Below are 27,671 nucleotides of genomic sequence, written 5' to 3'. Positions count from 1 at the left end.
TAAACACTAACTATAAATAACAAAAAATCACTCAATCAATGAGGCAATAAATTCGAAATTTGGAAAAACAAAAACTCACCAATTAGGAAGACGAAGGAGAACCAAGGACGCTCGAAGGAGGAAAAAGTAAACTCAAAATTACAGCAAAAACTAGGGTAACTAGGAAAACAGGAGCAAGACAAGGAGCTAATCAACGACATGGACATGGACGCTAGAAAGGCACGATAGATGAGACGATCTGGCAAAGGACAATGGAGAAGTGAGCTTAAATAGGATGTGGGAGTGATGGGGAACAGGTGGAAACAATCAGGAATCAGGGATGACGTCAGACTGGTGACACAAGAGGAAGGGCCCGTGGTCTGAAACAAGAGGGTAGCTTTTCAAAATAAAACACGTAAATCACAAGACAGAAAAACCAAGACAAGATTTCCCTCACCGTGGTGTGACAGACACAGCTTTGCAACAGTTGATATTGTAGTTTCAAGCATGTTTTACTCAATATAGGTCATAAAATCTCAGCAACAATCTGTCATATCTTACTAAGATAATTAAGAACCAAAACCCTTAAAACAAGTAAAACACTAACATAAAATCTGCTTAATGAGACAGAAAATAAGCAATATCACCCTTATTTGAGATAGGGGGAGTGAAGGGGTGGCCCACATATGCAGTCCTCTCCAAGGTTTCTCATAGTCGTCACTGTCACCGATGTCCCACTGGGTGTGAGTTTTTCCTTGCCCTTATGTGGGCTCTGTAACCGAGAATGTCGTTGTGGTTTGTGCAGCCCTTTGAGACACTTGTGATTTAGGGCTGTATAATATATATTGATTCATTCATTGATTGATCGATTGAGATATTTAATCTTCCTTAGATTTCAGTTTTTGCAGTGTGGGGCTCTTCAGAAATTACTCCGCGTTATTAAATGGAATACAATCCATCAGTGCACTTCAGTAAGTACACTGTGTGTACTAATTTCCTGAGTGTGATCATCTTGACAGCAGGGCTGTACGATCTTGAGAAAAATGTAAATAAATACTGTAAATCTGCGAAAATAACACATGGAGAAAGGCGTGCTACTTTTAGATTGTCAACAAACACATTCTCGAGATCCTGTGTCAAAGTCAAGGCCCGCGAATGAATTGTCTATGGCCTTCTTATTTCTCTCATTTTTAATGGTGAATTAAAATTATATGACTGCAACTATTGATTATTTCAATTAGTTTGTTTGATAAAAAACCACAGAAATCTAGTTTTTTGCTGATTGCTAACTTCGAGTGACTTTGCACTGTGGAGGGGCATTAGCTGCTTGCAAGAATGCTCAAGTTTGTTTACTTGTCGCTGTCAATTTTGCGGAACAGAACTAGATTGTGTCATAAACATGCATTATCAAGATACAACCAAAGTAGGGCTGGGCGATATATCGCAGGTTTGTCTCTGTGCGATATAGAAAATGACTATGTCATGATATTCGAGTATAAGTTCTCACGCAGTTGCTTTTAGCTGCGGGCATTACACTGGATGTGTTTCCCACTCTTTCATGTCTCTCCTTCTCACAGAGACGTAAACCAAGCGCACCTTCTTACACACGTCACGTGTGGAACGTCACACACTCCCACGGAGCAGACAGGTAGCGACATGGTAACCTTAGCTGTGATGCTAACGGTGAGATGCAGGTGGTAATACGAGAGTGAAGGTGCAAATCTGGTAACCAATGGAGGAAAAATTAATTACCAAGAAAAACAGCACGGGATCCATCGTCCAGCGGTGGTTTGGCTTCAAGCGGGAATATGGTAAATGGTACAAACCCCATTTCCATATGAGTTGGGAAATTGTGTTGGATGTAAATATAAACGGAATACAATGATTTGCAAGTCCTTTTCAACCCATATTCAATTGAATGCACTACAAAGACAAGATATTTGATGTTCAAACTCATAAACATTTTTTTTTCTTTGCAAATAATAATTAACTTAGAATTAATGGCTGCAACACATGCCAAAGTAGTTGGGAAAGGGCATGTTCACCACTGTGTTACATCACCTTTTCTTTTCACAACACTCAATAAACGTTTGGGAACTGAGGAAACTAATTGTTGAAGCTTTGAAAGTGGAATTATTTACCATTCTTGCTTGATGACAGTCCGGGTCTTGTCGTATTTTACGCTTCATAATACGCCACACATTTTCGATGGGAGACATGTCTGGACTGCAGGCGGGCCAGGAAAGTACCCACACTCTTTTACTACCAAGCCACGCTGTTGTAACACGTGGCTTAACATTGTTTTGCTGAAATAAGCATGGGCGTCTATGATAACGTTGCTTGGATGACAACATATGTTGCTCCAAAACCTGTATGGACCATTTAGCATTAATGATGCCTTCACAGATGTTTAAGTTACCCATGCCTTGGGCACTAATGCACCCCCATACCGTCACAGATGCTGGCTTTTGAACTTTGCGGCTATAGCAATCCAGATGTTTATTTTCATCTTTGTTCCGGAGGACACCACGTCCACAGTTTCCAAATATAATTTGAAATGTGGACTTGTCAGACCACAGAACACTTTTCCACTTTGCATCAGTCCATCTTTGATGAGCTCGGGCCCAGAGAAGCCGACGGCGTTCCTGTGTGTTGTTGATAAATGACTTTCGCTTTGCATAGTAGAGTTTTAACTTGCACTTACAGATGTAGCGACCAACTGTACTTACTGACAGTGGTTTTATGAAGTGTTCCTGAGCCCACGTGGTGATATCCTTTACACACTGTCGTTTTTTAATGCAGTACCACCTGAGGGATCAAAGGTCTGTAATATCGTCGCTTACGTGCAGTGATTTCTCCAGATATTCTGAACCTTGTGATGATTTTACGGACCGTAGATGGTAAAATCCCTAAATTCCTTGCAATAGCTCGTTGAGATATGTTGTTCTAAAACTATTCGACAATTTGCTTACAAATTGGTGACCCTCGCCCCATCCTTGTTTGGAATTACTTAGCATTTCATGGAAGCTGTTTTTATACCCAATCATGGCACCCACCTGTTCCCAATTAGTCCTTACACCTGTGGGATGTTCCAAATAAGTGTTTGATGAGCATTCCTCAACTTTATCAGTATTTATTGCCACCTTTCCCAACTTCTTTGTCACGTGTTGCTGGCATCAAATTCTAAAGTTAATGATTATTTGCAAAAAAAAAAAATGTTAATCAGTTTGAACATCAAATATGTTGTCTTTGTAGCATATTCAAATGAATATGGGTTGAAAATGATTTGCAAATCTTTGTATTCCGTTTATATTTACAGCTAACACAATTTCCCCACTCATATGGAAGCGGGGTTTGTAAATGGTAAATGGGTTGTACTTGTATAGCGCTTTTCTACACCTTTTTAAGTAGCCCAAAGCGCTTTGACAGTATTTCCACATTCGCCCATTCACACACACATTAACGGCGGGAGCTGCCATGCAAGGCGCTCACCAGGACCCATCAGGAGCAAGGGTGAAGTGTCTTGCCCAAGGACACAACGGACGTTACTAGGATGGTAGAAGGTGGGGATTGAACCAGTAACCCTCAGATTGCTGGCACAGCCACTCTACCAACTTCGCCACGACGTCCCTATATATGTTCAACATTTATGCGGCAAAAGCGTTGCTACAAAAAGTAGCAGCAGTGCTAATGTAGCATCATTTGACAACTCACCCGCTAGAGAATAAGGAGTGCTTGAAACTCTGCATGTCAACATCTCCGGCCGGTGCCACTCCAACAAAATGCCGAAGCAACTATTTCCAAATCAACACTATCAACAACAGGAGATAACGTGATGGCGTGGGGCAGTGGGAGATTGGCCGTGCGCAACCCGAGGGTCCCTGGTTCAATTCCCACCTAGTACCAACCTTGTCACGTCCGTTGGGTACTGAGCAAGACATTTCGCCCCTGCTCCTGATGGGTGCTGGTTAGCGTCTTGCATGGCAGCTCCCTCCATCAGTGTCTGAATGTGTGTGTGAATGGGTAAATGTGGAAGTAGTGTCAAAGCGCTTTGAGTACCTTAAAGGTAGAAAAGCGCTATACAAGTACAACCCATTTTTTTATTTTTTTATTTTAAGTCCGCAGGAACCTATTATGCAGCTCATTTTTATTTGAAAGTTATTGAAATATCTTTTGTGAAATCTTGCACAAAAGTGCACTTTATTTGTTTTTAACCATTGTAGTGTCGTTCTGTACAAAAAAGTACACTTTAATTTAGTGTTGTTTTGATATGTCATCTTGGTGACATCATCCACAAAAGCGCACTTATAGCTTGTTTTAAAATGTCTCTAAAAATCTTGCTTCTTTCTCTTTTGGAAATGACATGAATGTCGGTGCCACTGCTTAATAACTGTTTAATAAATACAGTTTTGGTAAATTGACTTACCGTATTTCCTTGAATTGCCGCAGGGCATATAGTATGTGCCTGCCTTGAATTACTGCCGGATTAAACTCGCTTCGCAAAATAATTAGCGCATGCTTAGTATTACCGCCTGGTCAAACTCGTGACGTCACGAGTGACACTTCCCCTGTCATCATTTTCAAAATGGAGGAGGCTGATTTCAATACCGGTAATTTCAAATTGCATAAAGAGAAGAAGATTAAGAGCTATTCAGTAGGATTTAAGGTCCAAGCTTACATCACACTCAAATTTTTACTGCATGCCTTTGGTAAGTGCCGGAGTGAGAATAGGTTTTAAAATAATTAGCGCATGCTTACTTTTACCGCATGTCTTTGGTAAGCGCAGGAGTGAGAAGAGGTTTTAAATTAATTAGCGCCCTGGTGGCAATTCAAGGAAATACGGTAGTTGTGATTCCCCTCTCTGCATGAAAGTTTAAAATGAGCATACCGTATTTCCTTGAATAGCTGCCGGGGCACTAATTAATTTAAAACCTCTTCTCACTCCTGCGCTTCTTCAAGGCATGCGGTAAAAGTAAGCCGGTGCTAATAATTTTAGAACCTCTTCTCACCCCTGCGCTTACCAATGGCATACAGTAAAAAATTGAGTGTGATAAAAAATAAAACAAATTAATATAAAAATTTTCTGCGGCTGCGGCCCGGTGGTTGGGGACCACTGCTCTACAAAATGTCTTCGCAACCGCCTTTACACAACGCTATCTGCGTGCCGGTCGGACGCATGCATTTCGCTGCTTCTCATACGAGATTGCAATGCATACTTGGTCAACAGCCATACCTTTTACACTGATGATTGTGATATAAACAACTTTAACACTCTTGCTAATATGTGCCACACTCTGTGAACCAACACCAAACACATTTCTGGAGAACATCGGCTCTGTAACACATTATAAACGCAACATAAGAATTACCCACAATGCCATCCATCCATGACTCTTGGCTATATTATACACGCGCCCCCAACCCCGCCCACCTCAACCGACGCACTGAGAGGGGGGTTTGGTGCTAGCGGGGTGTATAGTATAGCCAAGAGTCATGGATGCATGGCATTGTTGGTAATTATTAGGTTGCGTTTATAATGTTTTACAGAGACGATGTTCTCCCGAAATGTGTTTGGTGTGGGTTCACAGAGTGTGGCACATATGAGTAAGAGTGTTAAAGACAAGTTGTTTTATATCATAACCATCAGTGTGATCTTTATATCTGTGGAACAAGACCCCTGATTTACAAATAGTAAAAGCAAAAAAAAAACTCCTCAGCCATTTTGAAAATGACGACAGGGGAAGCATCACTCGTGACATCACGAATTTGACCCGGCGGTAAAAGTAAGCATGCGCTTAATAAATTTGGGGAGCGAGTTTGATCCGGCAGTATTTCAAGGCAGGCGCATATTACCTGCCCGGCGGCTATTCAAGGAAATACGGTATATTAATGCAGTATGAATAAGAATGTTTTAACGTAGGCACATAGAATCATCATACTGGTTTGATTATATGCATCAAGTGTTAATTCAAGGCTAAGGCAAAATATTGAGCTATATATCGTGTATTGTGACATGGCCTAAAAATATCGAGATGTTATCGCCCAGCTCTAAACCAAAGTATTAAAAACTCTATTGTTGGCCATATTTGTATCATTTATATTGTCCGTATCACACAACCCTAATCAGTCATTTTTATGTGCATCCCTTGCCCGATTAGTTTTCTCCCTAGCATTTTTTACTATCCACAAATAATTACGCAATTGTCAACGGTGATGATTTAGACACTTGTTTTAGAATGAAGTACAGTAATTAGGGCGTGGATGCGGTCAGGTGCAATCAAGCACACTAATTTCATAACAGGTTGTTAGTTTTGTAGAAAAGGTGTACATGTAAACACGCCTCAACACGTGAGGCGCAGTTCACGGGCGCAGATTTTGGTCATGGTTGACAGTGACAGCTGTAAGATGTTAGCCCACATGGGTGTTTGGATGTTTGCCTCTCTTGCGGTCGTGGGAGGCGACGAAGGCGATAAAGACTGAGCCTGCGGGGAGAAGCACGTCGCTCGACGCCGCCAGAGCTTGTTAATTCCGTCTCGTTCCCGTTCCGGCCTGAACCCCTCCGTGGAAGAGGAGATGAGGAGGAGTTTGGTGATTAGTCGGGAGCGCTGGTTGACTTTGACCTCGCAGCTGCCGGCTGTTTAGAATCCAGTCAACTGTTTCTCTTGGAGCAGCATATCACCGCAATCACTGTTTGGGTAACGCTCAAAGGCAAACTGCGTTGCATAAACTCAAGTGACAGCTTTGCTTGCTTTTTCCACTGCATTCTCCCGTCTTCATCAGCAATATTCCGAGCCGGAGCCCACCGCCGCTAATGAGAAAAGCATGATGGTGTCGGGATGCAGAAGTGTAATTAGGGGCAGGTTGTCTCTCCTTATCACTCGGCTTATGATTCCCAGTCATCTGGACAATATTAAATCGCCATCTCCTTTCTTTGTCCGCCACGCCGCCGTTTGTACAATCGCTGTCATTCCTGCTCGCTAAATGGTCCATTGATAGGCGGCCGGGCTCGGCGGATGTCCTGTCATTGAGTCACAAGCGTCTCCTCAGTGTGCGCCGCATGTGGAGGCTTTGTGCCCCGCGCCGTCGGGAACAAGCCGGAGCCTCTTCAGAGGAAGCGGAGGCCGGCGAACGTCGCAGCCCGAACACAAGTTCCTTCTTGATTTGATTGCGGCTTTAATTGCTTTAACTTCCACACACACATACACAGACACACCATGTGTGTCCCGCCATCATACGCACGCTCACAATGGCGCACTGTGTTGGCGACTTGCAAAGACTGTAAAGTGGACTTGACCACTTCAACCAGGCTGGAGCTGGTCCAGGGATTGTGGCTTTGGACGGTTTTCCATGTTGAGGTTACGCTCCCTGGCTTGCTTGAAGCCACAATGTTTTTATGCTAGAAAGCTCTGTGGTGTTAATGTGGACAAACGGTCCGAAGCCACCGAGAAAAAGAAAACTAACTCAAAAACTGTCTTCATCATTAAGACTTAACAAAGAATGTCAGGGAAATAAATAGCGTGCTGAGTGACATGATCATTTGTTTTCCAGTCATCCAACACCACCAGCGACTCCAAAGTATTGCAAACATTCAATCATCATTAGTAGCTTTGACATGATTGGTTCTTAGGTTATATGTGTAGCATTTTGTTACACATACAAATTCACTGTGTCTCAACTTGCATATTTACACTCAAGGCCTGATTTACAAACCACAAAACCAGTGAAGTTGGCACGTTGTGTAAATCGTAACTAAAAACAAAATACAATGATTTGCAAATCCTTTTCAATCTATATTCAATTGAGTAGACTGCAAAGACAAGATACTTAACATTCGAACTGGAAAACGTTATTTTTTGCAAATATTAGCTCATTGGAAATTTGATGCCTGCCACAAAAAAGCTGGTACACATTGCAAAAAAAGACTGAGAACGTTGAGGAATGCTCATCAAACACTTATTTGGAACATCCTACAGGTGAACGGGCTAATTGGTAACAGGTGGGTGCCATGATTGGGTTTAAAAACAGCTTCCATGAAATGCTCAGTCATTCACTAACAAGAATGGGGCGTGGGTCTCCACTTTGTGAACAAATGCGTGAGCAAATTGTCCAACAGTTTAAGAACAACATTTGTCACTGAGCTATTGCAAGGAAATTAGGGATTTCACCATCTATGGTCCGTAATATCATCAAAAGGTTCAGAGAATCTGGAGAGATCGCTGCACAGATGAGATATTATGAAACTTCGATCGCTCAGGTGCTACTGATTAAAAAAGTGACGTGGGTAAAGGATATCACCACATGGGCTCAGGAAACACTTCATAAAACCACTGTCAGTAACTACTGTTTGTTGCTGCATCTGTAAGTGCAAGTTAAAACTCTACTATGCAAAGTGAAAGCCATTTATCAACAACACCCGGAAACGCTGCCGGCTTCGCTGGACCCGAGCTCATCTAAGATGGACTGATCCAAAGTGGAAAAGTGTTCTGTGGTCTAACAGGTCCATACTTCAAATTGTTTTTGGAAACTGTGGACGTCGTGTCCTCCGGACCAAAGAGGAAAAGAACCATCCGGATTCTTATAGGCGGAAAGTTCAAAAGCCAGCATCTGTTGCTGCCATTAAATTCTAAGTTAATGATTATTTGCAACAACAAAAAAAGTTTCTCAGTCCGAACATTAAATATCTTGTCTTTGCAGTCTATTCAATTGAATATAAGTTCAAAAGGATTTGCAAATCATTGTATTCTGTTTGTATTTATGATTTACACAATGTGCTGACTTTACTGGTTTTTGGTTTTGTAGTAAGATCCAGATACCACACGCTAAAGTGTGTGTTCAATCTATAAAATAGTGTGTACTTTTAGTGGACATTTTTTCAGTTGAAAAGGGGTGCAGACCGACCGCCTTATTTAATAAATGAGGGGCATCACCACAGCGACATGCTTGTTTACTTCATATTCATGTTATCATGCTCCTACTTGTGGTATTTTTCTATGTTTTTAAACATGCGGAAGACATCCAGCACTTTTTATGGGCATTTTAGATACAGTCCTGCAGTGCATCTACCGTATTTTCTGGACAATAAAGCGCATCGAGATATAAATCGTACCCACTAAATTTTAGAGGAAAAATGTACTTTTCCAAACATTAGCCGCACTGGACTATAAGATGCGGATATATATGTAGTCAAATTAGTTACTTACACACAAAACTTTTTGTAAATGCTTATTTGCATACTTTAATTGTTTCCAAAAGATGTCTGTCACATGGCAGTAAAACGGCCGATCAAACAAAACCGAAGTCGTGTTATGGACACAACCAGCTGCGAAAGCTAGCTCTTTAATCAGCTGAACAGACTCAATAAGTCCACGATGGTACTTTGGTGATTTTTACGAAACTGAAACAACACAAAAAGAGTATTAAGATAATACTAACAAAGACACTCATAATTGTGTTAGCATAATAGCTAATGCTAACAATGCTAATTACATTACATTACCATAGCACGTACAAATATGCATGGAACGGTTTTGTAAATGAAAATTGTTCTAGTTATATTGTAAAACCTACAAACGTTGCTTGGGGTGATAAATGAAGAATCTTAATGGGGTGAAAGGCTATGGACGGTTAGAAGACCGAACAGCAACTGTACTTCCTGTAGGTTCATAGCTCAGTCTAAACAGAAAGGTAATGTAGTAACTGCAGCACCTGCGGTGAGCAAACTCTTTTCCAATGATGGCGCCATAGCACAAACAATAACACAACTATTCAGTGTGTTTGCTTGGGTTTCTCTTTTAACTATGTACATTATAGGTGGCTGTCGGCAAAGAACAATCCATAAATTTGCCGCGCTTTTTTATAAGCCGCAGAGTTCCAAGCCTAGGAAAAATGTAGCAGCTTTTTGTCTAGAATTTGCGGTACATTAAAACCAAGTGTGCTCATTGGAGAGGCTGCAGTTACTCCGTTCAAGACGCAACAAATGGCATAATGAGAGGTTTTTTTCATATAGGAAATATTTTTAATATGTATTCTATGTTATAAATCAAAACAGACGTCCTTAAAAAATACTAAAGGAAACAAAAACGCATTCATTGAATCTGTTTTAATCAGCCCATTAAGTCCTCTGGCAGCTATAATATTATAAAATGATGTTGATGAATAGACAATATGTGTAATATTTTTTTATTTCTGACCGTCCGAAATGTTAACACATACATTCAGGACAAAGGATTTTTGTCTGTCCAATCGTCAGCGCGGTTTGCAGGTCTTATTGCTGGCAAATAGGTGATGAGTGCTGATTAATTAAGGTTTTGATGATCAGCATGAATTATGCATATTAATGAAAACAGACGCAACAACAGACAAAATTCACTTTGCACACATTTTGTACATCAGCCTTGCGTGCGCTGTTAAGCTTGCGCAGGTTTTAGTACACGCTAACCTTTAGTAAATCCGGACCTTGGTCTTTGGAAAGCATACCGTAAGGTAAAAAGCGAAGAGGTTTTTTTTTTCCGATGCAAAAATGGAAAACATTTCATTTCAATGTTGAAAAAAATATTGAAGCTCATGGTGAGCACAAAAAAAATTGTTTATTTACGCTATTTTTCCTACGAAAGGTAGGAATCTTTGGGCACCTCACCATTCGATTACGATTACAATTCAGTTGCTACGATTGATTGATTGATTGCGACTTTTATTAGTAGATTGCACAGTACAGTACATATTCCATACAAATGACCACTAAATGGTAACACCCGAATAAGTTTTTCAACTTGTTTAAGTTGGGTTACACGTTAATCAATTCATGGTACAATTTGATTATAAATCGATTATTTATACATTTGTATTTATTATATTGTTTATTGATAATATATTTTATATGATTATATGTTTTTATTGTGCTTCATGGTGGAAGAGGGGTTAGTGCGTCTGCCTCACAATACGAAGGGCCTGTGTAGTCTGGGGTTCAATCCCAGGCTCGGGATCTTTCTGTGTGGAGTTTGCATGTTCTCCCTGTGAATGCGTGGGTTCCCTCCGGGTACTCCGGCTTCCTCCCACCTCCAAAGACATGCACCTGGGGATAGGTTGATTGGCAACACTAAATTGGCCCTAGTGTGTGAATGTGAATGTTGTCTGTCTATCTGTGTTGGCCCTGCGATGAGATGGCCACTTGTCCAGGGTGTAGTCCGCCTGATTGTAGCTGAGATAGGCACCAGCGCCCCCCGCAACCCCAAAGGGAATAAGCGGTAGAAAATGGATGGATGGATGGATGTTTTTAATGTATAACATTTAAGGAATAGTGTATTATTAATATGTCTACAAGTCTCCTCTGTTGGCTACTGACATATGCACTATTGTGGTATTTCCCATTTTTAAATGTTAGTGCGCACAGCATAGATATATATGGAAGAGTAAAAAATAAGTGCTGATTGCTAAATAAGTCCCTCCTTGGTGAGAAGACATCCTTTATTTAATTTTTCTGCCCTCTGAAGCCACAGAAAGTCGCCATAAACGTCCGGCTCAAAGTTGGGTGGCGTCTTTTTGCTTCGACATATCTATGGCTGATGGACTTTTTGCTGTAATGTGTGGATAATATTGTTCCTGACTTACTAATCTAATTGCTGTTTTCATTTTCGTAGCTGGTTACTCTCTGCTGTAACCCGGTTCCGAATACCCTTCTGTTAAAGTGTACAAAGCATTTATTCTTTTCTTGTTTCACTACTTCACATTCAAGCTAGCATAGCTCGTCCTACCCTTCGCCTGTGTTTGTCCGCGCTAACACATAACACTAAAAGAATGTTAGCTAATAATTCTCCCATGGAACGTTTTGAGAACATTAACATTAATTCCGCATTCTGAACCGCATTTTATTTATTAAATAATAAATAATCAATGTTTGGACATATGTCCTAATCCGTTAAATCGCCCACGTTTTAATCGTGATACGTCAATGAATCAATTATGTTCCCACCTAGGGCTGGGCGATATGGCCTTTTATTAATATCTCAATATTTTTAGGCCATGTCACGATTAGGGTTGTCCCGATCCGATATTTGGATCAGATCGGCCGCCGATATTTGCCAAAAAAATGCGTATCGGCATGGCGTGGGAAAATGCCGATCCAGATCCAGTTTTTTAAAAAACTCTGGTCCGTGTTTTCCAACGCGCCAAATTAAATAATACATTCCACTCTTCTGCTGCCCCCTAAACTTCGTTCCGCATTTTCCAGCACACTTTCAAAACATCCACAGGTCTGCGTTCTAACCGTTCAGACGGCCGTCTGAATTAAAAGTTACGGTAAAAATGTCAGCTGTGTGGGGTTATTTTACCCTACAAAACGAAGAAGATGAAGAGGTGGAGTGCAAAACAAGCCACAATAAAGTCAAGCTTGGTGGTAAAGTTGTAAGACATTTTAATGACTCTTGCGAGTGAGATGCTTTTTAGCACTCATCATTGATGAACACAGGAGCAGGCTGACACCTGAGCATCTTGAAGCATCTTTGTTAGAAAGAATCTCCCCATTTTGCTTGGACTTCAATTGTTTGCCCCCCCCCTGACTGGGGCGAACAATTGAAGGGAGTGTGTAGATATTTTTATTTATTTTTTTAAGTTTACACTTGTTCAAGAGCAAGTATTGATGCTGAGTTAAACACATTTTATCCCACTCAGGTTGTTTGGGTGTTTTGCTTTTTTTAATGTTTACAGCATTATTTGCACTTTATACTGTTCGCTTTTACTGTTTAATGATGCCATTTCTGTTTGTCATGTATAATTTTTGATATATTGTGTTTATCCTTGAAATAGTAGTGTATTCAAACACACCTAATTCAGCTGGAAGTGCAAAAACAATATCGGTATCGGATCGGAAGTGCAAAAACCTTGATCTGGACATCCCTAGTCACGATACACGATATATATCTCGATATTTTGCCTTAGCCTTGAATGAACACTTGATGCATATAATCACAGCAGTGTGGTGATTCTATTTGTCTACATTAAAACATTCTTATTCATACTGCATTAATATATGCTTATTTTAAACTTTCATGCCGAGAGGGAACTCACAACTAAGTCAATTGACCAAAAACTATATTTATTAAACAGTTATTAAGCAGTGGCACAAACATTCATGTCGCTTCCAAAACAGAAAGTGCAAGATTGTCAGACACATTTTAAAACAAAGTATTAGTGCACTTTTGTGCATGATGTCACTAAGACGACATATCAAAACAACACTAAATTAAAGTGCACTTTTTGTACAGAACACCACTACAATAATTTAAAACAAATAAAGTGCACTTTTGTGCATGATGTCACACAAGATATTTCAATAACTTTCAAATAAAAATGAGTTGCATAATAGGAAATCAAATAATGTATGTCCTTCGCTATGTGGTAGGTTCCTGCAGACGTTATCTCCTTCTGTTGTTGACTATTTTTTTCTTACGGTATTGATCTGGCAATGGTTGCAAACCCACGAGATATCACCCAGCCCTATTCCCACCTTTATTCCCTATAAAGTGTGTGTTTTATCTGATTACTTAATTTATCATACAAACTAATCGATAGATACTACGAAAGATTACTTAAATAATGATATAAAAATGACATATAATGTTTATTGTGAACATTATCTCATTATTATCATGGTATTGTTAAATGTGCTCAAAAGGTACTACTACACACTTTTTTACCAAGTTTTATTTTAAAAGTTTAATAAAATTAATGAATACCCCACAATATACTTTCTCGGCAGAAAAAATATAGTATGTTATATAATAATATTGTTCTGGCTAGTGTACTTAAGAGCCATATTATTTTTATTTTTTAGTGTTTGAATATGTTTATCGTACTCCGTTTTAATTTGCAAAGGTTTTTGTGTTGTTGTTTTTTCATGGTACAGACTAAAACAGTTTGACATCACGCCGATTCACTTACCTTGTCATATTCCTTCTAGAATAGATCAATTGATTACCTTAGTTTTTCAAACAGTAATGTATTTATACAAGTTTCGATTGGGGAATTACGTTTTTTTAATGGGGAAAGACGTTCAAAGAAGCAAGGGGTCGGCAACCCAAAATGTTTAAAAAGCCATGTTGGACACAAAAAAAAAATAATAATTCTGTCCGTCTTGCAGTCATGCACTGACCAAATATGCTTGATAAGCACTACACACAAGTCAATAACATCAACAAAGTTCGCCTTTGTGCATTCTCACACATCAAAAAAATATTGGTGGACAAAATTAGACAAAGAATGAGTGGCATAATATTAATAAATATATATATAAATATATATATATAAATATATATATATATGTATATGTGTGTATATATATATATATGTGTGTGTGTGTGTATATATATATATGTATATATATATATATGTGTGTGTGTGTGTGTGTGTGTGTATATATATGTGTGTGTGTGTCTCTCTCTCTATATATATATATATATATATGTGTGTGTCTCTCTCTATATATATACATATATATATATATGTAAAATACTTTTTTTCTGGCATCATTGAAGAAAGTTATACATGTAAACGAACTACGGTGAGTTCAAGGACCGGCAAAATTGTAGGACAAAAAGGCACTCGCCAAATACTCTCATCAGAGAATCATGTTTGATATACATTAAACAGTGGGATTTCTAACAATTGGGGAGGTTTGTGTCATGTTGTCCTCCTACAGAAACCCTATTAAAACAAAAATATATTTTTCAGAAATGTTTTAAAAAAGCTCCAGGGAGCCACTAGGGCGGCGATAAAGAGTCGCAGGTTGCTAACTTTCGATGTAAGCTATCCAGTTCTTGCTTGCTTCTCTAGTAAATGAGCAGTTTCCATGAGTTTATCGAAGTGATTTAAATCGGTAATACTAACCGTGGAAAGATTTACCGCTGTAGTAGCTCTCTACTACCTTGTCAAAATGTGTGCACTCAGGAACAAAGTACGGGAGGCTGAGCCTGACTTTAGAAAAACAAGTGTTAAAATAAATATTTTTTGTCTTACTTGGATTTCTGTATGATTCCAATAGTTATTGTTTACACAATTTTCACATTTTTTCATTTAAAAATCGCTGGATTTCTTGATCAAATATATTTAAGGTATTTTAAAAACTAAAACTTGGTTAAAGATTTCTGTGTAATTTTTGAATACGTTCAACAATACCGCGATAGGAATGAATGATAGCAGCCACGCTTCCGTCAGTCCACCCCAGGGCAGCTGTGGCTACTGATGTAGCTTACCACCACTAGGTGTGAATGAATGTTGAGTCCCACTTCTCTGTGAGCGCTTTGAGTGTCTAGAAAAGCGCGACGTAAATCTAAGTTATTATTATTATTATTATAACCGTGATAATTTTGGTCACAATAACCATGATATGAAATTTTATATGGTTACTTTCCTAGTACACAGTGTACTCATTGAAGTGTACTTTTAAAATAATTCCACTTGAGACACAGCATTGTTGTTGCTGCTCTACGTAAACAAAGTTGTTCTCTCCTATACAAAAGAAGCTCGTTGTCTTGACCCGCTAGCTGGGACAAAGACTTTCGTAAACCGTCGTCATTCAAACAGAACCGCGACGTTGACCTCGTATAGGTTTAGGTGAATTTTCAAAGAACATCTCGCCAGGACGGATCCGAGCAGCGTTTTTTTGTTTTTTTTTGTGGGCATGTGAGTGAAGCGGACAGTTGTCTGACGCCCCCACGTCTCCATGATTTGATGGAGCATTTGTGATCATTCGATGCCATGTCACAGTCTTGTGCGATTCCGGAGACGCTCCAGTTGTCCTTTTCCCAGACTTTTTTTTCCTCTTTGCTTCATGGCACACATGTGCTTCCTCGCAGATAGTTTCACGCGAGGCTGTACTTCAATAAGTAAGCTCCCCGTCCCCCCGCCGTGCCCTCGCACAATCGCTGTGTTCAAGTCCTGCAGTCCGCCCCCCCCTCCTTTTCCGTCTCTCTTGTGCCTCCTCAGAATGTTTGGATAGATCTAAATGGCGTGATTGTGACTGCTCTGCCTGCCTCTCAGCCCCTTTTGGAAAGTCTGACGTGAGCAGGGAGGGGGGTCGGTGGCGAGCGCAGGACGACAGGCAGAAGGGGAAAAGTTCTTCCCAACAACAAGGCATGGCGGCCCTCCAGGGATACCAGTCAGGAGTTGCCACCATCTTTATTTCCCCCCCTCAACCTTTTGTCGTTGTTCCGCTCCACCCTAACCTGCGCCTTTCTGCGTGGGTAGGGGGTCGCCCCGCGTAGACAAAACCATCTCATTTATCCTCAAGGTGTCCTGTTGCGTCGGTGTCGCATGTCGCGGCGTTCAAAGAGCTGGACTTGAAGAATGTGGGTCATTTGAAGTCGAGACACTAAAGTGTGTTGTTAGGCCATCAATGGGCCCTTCTCACGTTGGCGCGCTGAAAAGCGTGTGAAGCAGCATAAGTGCCCGGGGGCCACGCTAAAGCGCTGGCGCATTCTTCTCAGAAGCCCACCTACACAAGCCGCCTATTATCCAACACATGAATGGATGCATGCAGTCGCAGAGCTGCGAGATAGCATCGCCATACTTACCAACCTTGAGACCTCCGAATTCGGGAGATGGGGCGGGGTTGTGGTAGGCGGGGTTTGGTGGTAGTGGTGGTGTATATTGTAGCGTCCTGGAAGAGTTAGTGCTGCAATAGGTACTGGGTATTTGTTGTATTGCGTTTGTTGTGTTACGGTGTGGATGTTCTGCCAAAATGTGTTTGTCATTCTCAGGGGCGCTGCTAGGGATTTTGGGCCCCATGAAAAAAAATCTTTACAGGACCCCCAAAATATAATTTCATCGTCATTAGGGGCCTCTCTGGGCCCTCCTCCATCATGGGCCCCTAGAAGCCGTCTCCTTAACCCCCCCTTTTCGGCACCCCCGGTCATTCTTGTTTTGTGTGGGTTCACAGTGTGGCGCATATTCGTAACAGTGTTAAAGTTGTTTATACGGTCACCTTCAGTGTGACCTCCATGGCTGTTGATCAAGTATGCATTGCATTCGCTCATGTATGTGTAAAAGCCGCATAATCGCTGCTGTGTTGGATCCGCTTTGGACTGGACTCTCGCGGCTGTGTTGGATCCACTATGGATTGAACTTTCACCGTATCATGTTAGACCCGCTCGACATCCATTGCTTTCGTCCTCTCCAAGGTTTTCATAGTCATCATTGTCACCGACGTCCCACTGGGTGTGAGTTTTCCTTGCCCTTATGTGGGCCTACCGAGGATGTCGTTGTGGTTTGTGTTGTGGTTTGTGCAGCCCTTTGAGACACTAGTGATTTAGGGCTATATAAGTAAAGATTGATTGATTGATTGATTGATTGATATAGTATGGGGCTGGGCCGACATGCTGTTTGTATGGAAGAAAAGCGGACGTGACGACAGGTTGCAGAGGACGCTAAAGGCCTTTAAGGCAGGCTCCCAATATTGTTGACTGGGTGGAAATCGGGAGAAAGGTTGCCCCGGGAGATTTTCGGGAGGGACACTGAATTTCGGGAGGGTTGGCAAGTATGAGCATCGCCGCACTCCGCAAGCAGTGACAAGAACATGCCGGAATGTTTGCTAGCCTGACGTTAGCATGTAGCATCCTGCATACCTAACAATTTCCATCCAATTCGAATTCCTGGGGTGAAAATTTGTTTTAGAATCTATTCTCGATTAAACACCCTTCTCAATTCACACCGATTCTTGCAATGTATTATTTGGTGTAATAATTCTGATGAAAGTTTTACAAAAGAGGTTACAGGCTCGAAAAGCTCCTACTCGTTGTGTAGAAATGGACTAAAAAAGGTGTTTTTAAAAAGTGATTTTAGGTAGAAAATTATTTTAAAAAATGTTATTAATCGTTTTTTAAAAATGATTAATTGCTTTAAAACCGGCATGAATTTAGAAGCATGATTCGGGTCTGAACCGTTTGTTTTTTTCATGCACAGCTTCTAAAAACATTTTTTTTAATGTTTTAATATGAGTTTTTGTTTTTTTAATCGATTTGTGAGATTCTCAATTCTTGATTTTAGTAAAAAAAAAAAAAAAAGGCCAAAAATATTGTTTTAATCGATTTTTGAAAATTATGTGGTTCTTTTGAACAGGTCTGAATAAGAACCACGATGCAGAGGTGAATCGATTTTGTTTCTTTTTTTTTTTTTTTCTTTTTTTTTCTTCATGGACACCTTCTAAAAATATTTTTTTAAATGTTTCAAAATGAATTACTTAGTTTTTGTTTTTTCAATTGACTTTTGTGATTCTTAATTCTTGATTTTATTTAAAAAAAATATATATATATATATATATATATATATATATACCGTATTTCCTTGAATTGCCGCCGGGGCGTTAATTAATTTAAAACCTCTTCTCACTCCTGCGCTTACCAAAGGCATGCGGTAAAAGTAAGCATGCGCTAATTATTTCAAAACCTCTTCTCTCTCCGGCACTTACCAAAGACATGCAGTAAAAATGTGTGTGATGTAAGCTTGGAGCTTAAATCCTGCTGAATAGCTCTTAATCTTCTTCCCTTTATCCTTCCATCCATCCATCCATCATCTTCCGCTTATCCGAGGTCGGGTCGCGGGGGCAGCAGCCTAAGCAGGGAAGCCCAGACTTCCCTATCTCCAGCCACTTCGTCTAGCTCTTCCCGGGGGATCCCGAGGCGTTCCCAGGCCAGCCGGGAGACATAGTCTTCCCAACGTGTCCTGGGTCTTCCCCGTGGCCTCCTACCAGCTGGACGTGCCCTAAACACATCCCTAGGGAGGCGTTCGGGTGGCATCCTGACCAGATGCCCGAACCACCTCATCTGGCTCCTCTCGATGTGGAGGAGCAGCGGCTTTACGTTGAGCTCCTCCCGGATGGCAGAGCTTCTCACCCTATCTCTAAGGGAGAGCCCCGCCACCCGGCGGAGGAAACTCATTTCGGCCGCTTGTACCCGTGATCCTATCCTTTCGGTCATGACCTAAAGCTCATGACCATAGGTGAGGATGGGAACGTAGATCGACCGGTAAATTGAGAGCTTTGCCTTCCGGCTCAGCTCCTTCTTCACCACAACGGATCGGTACAACGTCCGCATTACTGAAGACGCCGCACCGATCCGCCTGTCGATCTCACGATCCACTCTTCCCCCACTCGTGAACAAGACTCCTAGGTACTTGAACTCCTCCACTTGGGGCAGGGTCTCCTCCCCAACCCGGAGATGGCACTCCACCCTTTTCCGGGCGAGAACCATGGACTCGGACTTGGAGGTGCTGATTCTCATTCCGGCTGCGAACCGATCCAGTGAGAGCTGAAGATCCCGGCCAGATGAAGCCATCAGGACTACATCATCCGCAAAAAGCAGAGACCTAATCCCGTGGCCACCAAACCGGAACCCCTCAACGCCTTGGCTGCGCCTAGAAATTCTGTCCATAAAAGTTATGAACAGAATTGGTGACAAAGGACAGCCTTGGCGGAGTCCAACCCTCACTGGAAACGTGTCCGACTTACTGCCAGCAATGCGGACCAAGCTCTGACACTGATCATACAGGGAGCGGACTGCCACAATAAGACAGTCCGATACCCCATACTCTCTGAGCACTCCCCACAGGACTTCCCGAGGGACACGGTCGAATGCCTTCTCCAAGTCCACAAAGCACATGTAGACTGGTTGGGCAAACTCCCATGCACCCTCAAGAACCCTGCCGAGAGTATAGAGCTGGTCCACAGTTCCACGACCAGGACGAAAACCACACTGTTCCTCCTGAATCCGAGGTTCGACTATCTGGCGAAGCCTCCTCTCCAGTACACCTGAATAAACCTTACCGGGAAGGCTGAGGAGTGTGATCCCACGATAGTTGGAACACACCCTCCGGTCCCCCTTCTTAAAGAGAGGGACCACCACCCCGGTCTGCCAATCCAGAGGTACCGCCCCCGATGTCCACGCGATGCTGCAGAGTCTTGTCAACCAAAACAGCCCCACAGCATCCAGAGCCTTAAGGAACTCCGGGCGGATCTCATCCACCCCCGGGGCCTTGCCGCCGAGGAGCTTTTTAACTACCTCAGCGACCTCAGCCCCAGAAATAGGAGAGTCCACTACAGATTCCCCAGGCACCGCTTCCTCAAAGAAAGACGTGTTGGTGGGATTGAGGAGGTCTTCGAAGTATTCCCTCCACCGATCCACAACATCCGCAGTCGAAGTCAGCAGAACACCATCCGCACCATACACGGTGTTGATACTGCACTGCTTCCCCTTCCTGAGGCGACGTATGGTGGTCCAGAATCGCTTCGAAGCCGTCCGGAAGTCGTTTTCCATGGCTTCCCCGAACTCTTCCCATGTCCGAGTTTTTGCCTCCGCGACCGCTGAAGCTGCACACCGCTTGGCCCGTCGGTACCCGTCCACTGCCTCCGGAGTCCTATGAGCCAAAAGAACCCTATAGGACTCCTTCTTCAGCTTGACGGCATCCCTCACTGCTGGTGTCCACCAACGGGTTCTGGGATTACCGCCACGACAGGCACCAACAACCTTGCGGCCACAGCTCCAATCAGCCGCCTCGACAATAGAGGTTCGGAACATGGTCCACTCGGACTCAATGTCCCGCACCTCCCTCGTGACATGTTCAAAGTTCTCCCGGAGGTGTGAATTGAAACTCTCTCTGACAGGAGACTCTGCCAGACGTTCCCAGCAGACCCTCACAATGCGCTTGGGCCTGCCAGGTCTGTCCGGCATCCTCCCCCACCATCGCAGCCAACTCACCACCAGGTGGTGATCGGTAGAAAGCTCCGCCCCTCTCTTCACCCGAGTGTCCAAAACATAAGGCCGCAAATCCGATGACACAACTACAAAGTCGATCATGGAACTGCGGCCTAGGGTGTCCTGGTGCCAAGTGCACATATGGACACCCTTATGTTTGAACATGGTGTTTGTTATGGACAATCCGTGACGAGCACAAAAGTCCAATAACAAAACACCACTCGGGTTTAGATCCGGGCGACCATTCTTCCCAATCACGCCTCTCCAGGTTTCACTGTCGTTGCCAACATGAGCGTTGAAGTCTCCCAGTAGGACAAGGGAATCACCCGGAGGAGCACTTTCCAGTACTCCCTCGAGTGTACCCAAAAAGGGTGGGTATTCTGAACTGCTGTTTGGTGCGTAAGCACAAACAACAGTCAGGACCCGTCCCCCCACCCGAAGGCGAAGGGAAGCTACCCTCTCGTCCACTGGGTTGAACTCAAACGTGCAGGCTTTGAGCCGGGGGGCACCGAGAATTGCCACCCCAGCCCGTCGCCTCTCACTGCCGGCAACGCCAGAGTGGAAGAGGGTCCAGTCCCTCTCGAGAGAACTGGTTCCAGAGCCCTTGCTGTGCGTCGAGGTGAGTCCGACTATATCCAGCCGGAACTTCTCTACCTCGCGCACTAGCTCAGGCTCTTTCCCCCCCAGTGAGGTGACGTTCCACGTCCCAAGAGCTAGCTTCTGTAGCCGAGGATCGGACCGCCAAGTGCCTTGCCTTCGGCTGCCGCCCAGCTCACAATGCACCCGACCTCTATGGCCCCTCCTATGAGTGGTGAGCCCATTGGAGGGATGACCCACGTTGCCTCTTCGGGCTGTGCCCGGCCGGGCCCCATGGGGACAGGCCCGACCACCAGGCGCTCGCCATCTGGGTTCATTTTGTTGTAATTCCATAGAAGTCTTTGAGCTGCTCTTTGTCTGATCACTCACCTAGGACCTGTTTGTCTTGGGAGACCCTACCAGGGGGCATGAAAGCCCCCAGACAACATAGCTCCTAGGATCATTGGGACACGCAAACTCCTCTACCACGGTAAGGTAGCAGCTCAGAGAAATCAGCCTCCTCCCTTTTGAAAATGATGACAGGGGAAGTGTCACTCGTGACGTCACGAGTTTGACCAGGCGGTAATACTAAGCATGCGCTAATTATTTTGCGAAGCCAGTTTGACCCGGCAGTAATTCAAGTAAGGCGCATACTATTTACCCTGTGGCAATTCAAGGTCGTTTTTTTTTTAATTATTAATTGCTTTACAACTGGCATAAATAAGAAGCATGATTCGGGTGTGAACCGATTTTTTTTTTTTTTTTTTTTTTCCCCATGCACACCTTTTAAAAACATTTTTTTTTAATGTTTTAAAATTAATTACTTTTTTGGGGGGTTTTTTAATCGATTTTTGCGATTGTTGATTTAACACGATTCTCAATTCAAACCGATTTTTGCAATGTATTATTTGGGATATTAATTCTGATGAAAGCTTTTCAAACAAGCTTACATGTTGGAAAAGCTCCTAATCCTTGTGTAGAAATGGACTAAAAATGTATTTTAAAAGATTATTTTAAGTAATAAAATATATATTTTTTAAATGTTTTTAATCGTTTTTTTTTTTTAATTATTAAGTGCTTTAGAACAGTCATGAATAAGAAGCATGATTCGGGTGTGAACCAATTTTTTTTTTTCATGCACACCTAAAAACATTTTTTTTTTTTTTTTATTTGTTTGTTTTGTTTTTTTTTTAATCAAGTTTTGAGATTCTGGATTGTTGATTTTAAGTTTTTTTAAAAAGGCAAAAGATATTGTTTTAATCGATTTTCGAAAATTTGCGATTCTCGATTTAACATGATTCTCTATTCAAACCGATTCTTGCAATGTATTATTTGGTACATTAATTCTGATGAAAGCTTTTCAAACAAAGTTACAGGTTAGAAAAGCTCCTAATCGTTGTGTAGAAATGGACTGAAAATGTTTTTTTGTTTTTTTTAAAGTACTTAAGTTAAAAAAAAAAAATGTTTTTAATTGGTTTTTAAAAATTATTAATTGCTTTAGAACCTGTATGAAGAAGAAGCATGATTGGACGTATTTATTATTTTATTTTATTTTATTTTTTTCATGCACACCTACTAAAAACATTTGTTAAAATGTTTTAAATTTAGTTTGTTTTGTTTTTTTAACCGAGTTTTGCGATTCTTGACTCTTGTAAAAAAAAAAAAAAAAAAAAAGGCAAAAATATTGTTTTGATCTATTTTTGAAAATGATGTGGGGCTTTAGAACCGGTATGAAAAATATTGTTTTGATCTATTTTTGAAAATGATGTGGGGCTTTAGAACCGGTATGAATAAGAATAACGATTCGGATATGAATCTTTTTTTTTTTTTTTTTTTTTTTTCATGGACACCTTCTAAAAACATTTTTAAAAATGTTGTAAAATTAATCACTTTGTATTTTTTTTTTAATCGAGTTTTGCGCTTCTTGATTCAACACGATTTTTGATTCAAAACCTATTCTTGCAATGTATTTGGTATATTAACTCTGAAAGTTTTTCAAAAGAGGTTACAGATTAGAAAAGCTCCTAATGGTTGCATGGAAATGGACAAAAAATGTATTTTAGTTTAAAAAAAAAAAATAAATGTTATCGCGTTTTGAAATTTAGGAATTGACAAAGATTCGGGATGAACAAGAATCACAATTCGGATGTTAATCGATTTTTTTTGAGCACCCTACTAAAACGGAAAAATGGATTCTTTGAAAAATAAAATGTAATTGTTTTTTTGGTTTTTTTTGTTTAATTATTATTATGCTGTATTGGCCCTGTGATGAGCTGGTGACTTGTCCAGGGTGTACGCCGCCTTCTGCCTGAATGCAGCTGAGATAGGCTCCAGCACCCCCCACCACCCTGAGAGGGACAAGCGGTAGAAAATAGATGGATGGATGAATGTATTTAGAACCAAGATGAATAAGAATTGCAATTCGGATGTGTATTGATTTTTTTTATGAACCCCCAGCACACACATCCCAATATGCGTACTTCCATACTTACGGTACTTTTTAGTGAGAAGTACCTTGTCAGTATCCACGTGTCGAACTACCATCCTTAATAGTCGCCATCTTGCAAAAGGGGAGGGACTACCAAAGCTTTCCAAACAAAATATTGCGAAGGTCATTTATGGTAAACATACAGATGGAACTGATTTAAGACAATACTAGATGCTAGCCTAGACTGCTGAATTTCCCCCAGGGATCAATAAAGTACTTTCTATTCTATTCTACTTATTGAAGTGTACTGATAGCAAGTATTCCGTTTGAAACAAGACACAATCAGGTCGGATTTTTTTGAAGTTCTGCCATTCATCTCTTTGATCTATCATCTGAATGGTTGGTCTTTGCTTCATAATGACTACTCTTGTTTGTCCACGGCGTCCCCTCAGGTGCTGCTGGCAATGCTTTTCCAGGGATCGCCCTGTGGAGCGGCCGTGCCCCCACCGGCGGCACAGTGGTCCGGCGACGATTTGAGGAACTTGACTCTACGGCATCACAGAACCTGCATGGAGAACGAACAGTACCAGCATCAAGGACTCTGCTGCCTTTACTGCCAAGCGGGTATGTCACGGTCTATCGTTTACACTGCACCAACCTGTATCTGTGAGAGGTTTTAGGGGTGGGTACTGAATTCCGTACATTTCTAGGTACCTACCAAATACTGTGGGTACCGATTCATGTGAAATGAAATGAAACCATATTTCGATACTTTTATTGCACATGACGTCACGTCCAGATGCAGACACGGCACCAGCTCAAGCATTTGGCGGGCAAAAGTATGGCTCCATTTTTTAAAATGTCGTAACTCGGTGCTAATTCACATGGGATATGCCATATACATGCTACTGATTAGCATGGGTGATTTTACATGGCTAAATCAACACCTCCAAATGAGGTAATGAAAACTACAAATATTATCAAACAGCTAGTGTGTAATATGTACAATACTTGCACTTTGTATGCTCAACAAAAGATCCGATCTTGGCAAAACACCGAGCACAAACTGAAATAAATGCATACCGTATTTCCTTGAATAGCCGCCGGGCAGGTAATATGCACCTGCCTTGAATTACTGCCGGGTTAACCTCGCTCCCCAAATTTATTAGCGCATGCTTACTTTTACCGCTGGGTCAAAGTCGTGACGTCACGAGGGACGCTTCCCCTGTCGTCATTTCCAAAATGGCGGAGAAGTTTTTATTTGCTTTTACTATGTGTAAACCAGGGGTCTTGTTCCACAGCCCTACAGATCACACTGATGGTTGTGATATAAACAACTTTAACACTCTTACTAATATGTGCCACACTCTGTGAACCCACACCAAACACATTTCTGGAGAACATTGGCTTTGTAACACATTATAAACGCAACATAAGAATTACCACAAATTCTAATGCATCCATGACTCTTGGCTATATTATACACCCCGCTAGCAGCTAGCACCAGACCCCTCCCCCCTCCGTGCGTCGGTTGAGGTGGTCGGTTGAGGTGGGCGGAGTTGGGGGAGTTGTATAATATAGCCGGAGTCATGGATGCACTGGAATTCTGGGTAATTCTTATGTTGCGTTTATAATGTGTTACAGAGCCAATGTGTTTGGTGTGGGTTCACAGAGTGTGGCATATTAGTAAGTGTTAAAGTTGTTTATATCACAACCATCAGTGTAAAAGGTATGGCTGTTGAGCAAGTATGCATTGCTATCTCATATGAGAAGTAGCGAAATGCATGCGTCCGGCCGGCACGCAGATAGCATGGTGTAAAGCTGGGCGCGATGACATGTTGTAGAGCAGTGGTCCCCAACCACCGGGCCGCGGCCGCAGAAGAATGTTTTTTTTTTTTTATATCACACTCAGTTTTTTACTGCATGCCATTGGTAAGCGCAGGGGTGAGAAGAGGTTTTAAAATTATTAGCGCCTGCTTACTTTTACTGCATGCCTTGAATAAGCGCAGGAGTGAGAAGAGGTTTTAAATTAATTAGCGCCCCGGCGGCTATTCAAGGAAATACGGCACTTGCAAATGAGACTCAGAAATGGAATAAAACAAGATATTACAACTGAACTAAACATGTATTATCACATCACTGTTATATAAAAATATATAGTTATTATTAAACAAATCAACACTTATTACCACATGAACACAAAAGTAGCGAAATGTGGTATCTCAGATAAACTCTATATCACAATATATATTGCAGCATGTATTTTATTTGGTATGTAATGATAATTAAACCATTTTGAAATAGTTTCCATATTTATTTATAACATATTGCATAATGTCTGGTTGTATTATTTTGTCCAATCTATTATTAATCTACTTAAAGTTTAAGGTTAATATCTAGTTACTTTTTGCTGTAAGATGTTTTATCTTCACTTCTGTTAAATGTAAAACACTTATTAATGTGGTCATGTTTTACCTTTTCTTTTCCTCTGCACAGGGACATTCGTGCTGAGGGCGTGCGAGCGTGACCACCAGAAGGGGGTGTGTTCTCCCTGCGAGCACGGCTTCACATACACGGAACACTCCAACGGGATGGACCGATGTTTGCCTTGTATGCAATGTCGCCAAGGTAACAGTCATTTCGAATGACTAAGTCATCCGAAAGCATAAGTGACAGGAAGACACCTGTCTTTCTAGCAGTGTCTTCCTGGTACTTTAGCTTCCTGTCCTTTTCACAGTGTTATTGTGTGACTTTTTTCAGTGTCGTCCTGTCCTTTTCACAATGTCTTCCTGTCTTTCTACCAATGTCTTCCTGTCCTTTTCGCAGTGTCTTCCTGTCCTTTTTCACCGTGTATTCCTGTGCTTTTTCATAGTGTTATTGTGTCACTTTTCTCAGTGTCGTCCTGTCCTTTCCACAATGTCTTCCTGTCTTCTACCAATGTCTTCCTGTGCTTTTTCATAGTGTTATTGTGTCACTTTTCTCAGTGTCGTCCTGTCCTTTCCACAATGTCTTCCTGTCTTCTACCAATGTCTTCCTGTCTTTTTCGCAGTGTCTTCATGTCCTTTTTCACCGTGTCTTCCTGTTCTTTTTCACCGTGTATTCCTGTGCTTTTTCACAGTGTTATTGTGTCACTTTACTCAGTGTCGTCCTGTCCTTCCCACAATGTCTTCCTGTCTTTCTACCAATGTCTTCCTGTCTTTCTACCAATGTCTTCCTGTTTTTTTCGCAGTGTCTTCATGTGCTTTTTTACAGTGTTATTGTGTAATTTTTCCTCAGTGTCCTCCTCTCCTTGTTCACAATGTCTTCCTGTCTTTCTACCAATGTCTTCCTGTCCTTTTCGCAGTGTCTTCCTGTCCTTTTTCACCGTGTATTCCTGTGCTTTTTCATAGTGTTATTGTGTCACTTTTCTCAGTGTCGTCCTGTCCTTTCCACAATGTCTTCCTGTCTTCTACCAATGTCTTCCTGTCTTTTTCGCAGTGTCTTCATGTCCTTTTTCACCGTGTCTTCCTGTTCTTTTTCACCGTGTATTCCTGTGCTTTTTCACAGTGTTATTGTGTCACTTTACTCAGTGTCGTCCTGTCCTTCCCACAATGTCTTCCTGTCTTTCTACCAATGTCTTCCTGTCTTTCTACCAATGTCTTCCTGTTTTTTTCGCAGTGTCTTCATGTGCTTTTTTACAGTGTTATTGTGTCATTTTTCCTCAGTGTCCTCCTCTCCTTGTTCACAATGTCTTCCTGTCTTTCTACCAATGTCTTCCTGTTCTTTTTGCAGTGTCTTCATGTCCTTTTTCACAGTGTCTTCCCGTCCTTTTTCACAGTGTCTTCCTGTCCTTTTTCACAGTGTCTTCCTGTCCTTTTTCACAGTGTCTTCCTGTCCTTTTTCACAGTGTCTTCCTGTCCTTTTTTACATTTTCTTCCTGTCCTTGTTTACATTTTCTCCCTGTCCTTGTT

General features: G+C 41.7%; 1 protein-coding gene across 2 annotated transcripts in view; it reads left to right on the top strand.

Moving 5' to 3' along the window:
* The window catches only part of tnfrsfa (tumor necrosis factor receptor superfamily, member a), a 137,762-nt gene that overhangs the window by 87,728 nt on the left and 22,363 nt on the right, over positions 1–27,671 (top strand). For both annotated transcript variants that reach the window (XM_061908182.1, XM_061908181.1), the window contains exons 2-3: positions 24,174–24,345; positions 26,218–26,349. In XM_061908182.1, the coding sequence (XP_061764166.1) occupies positions 24,186–24,345; positions 26,218–26,349 (292 nt within the window). In that variant the 5' untranslated portion in view covers positions 24,174–24,185. The remainder of the gene's footprint in view (positions 1–24,173; positions 24,346–26,217; positions 26,350–27,671) is intronic.

Source organism: Nerophis ophidion, linkage group LG08 (assembly GCF_033978795.1).
Source record: "Nerophis ophidion isolate RoL-2023_Sa linkage group LG08, RoL_Noph_v1.0, whole genome shotgun sequence".
NCBI lineage: Eukaryota > Metazoa > Chordata > Actinopteri > Syngnathiformes > Syngnathidae > Nerophis > Nerophis ophidion.
The sequence above is the reverse complement of the archived record's forward strand: the minus strand, read 5'-3'. Positions and strand labels throughout refer to the sequence as shown.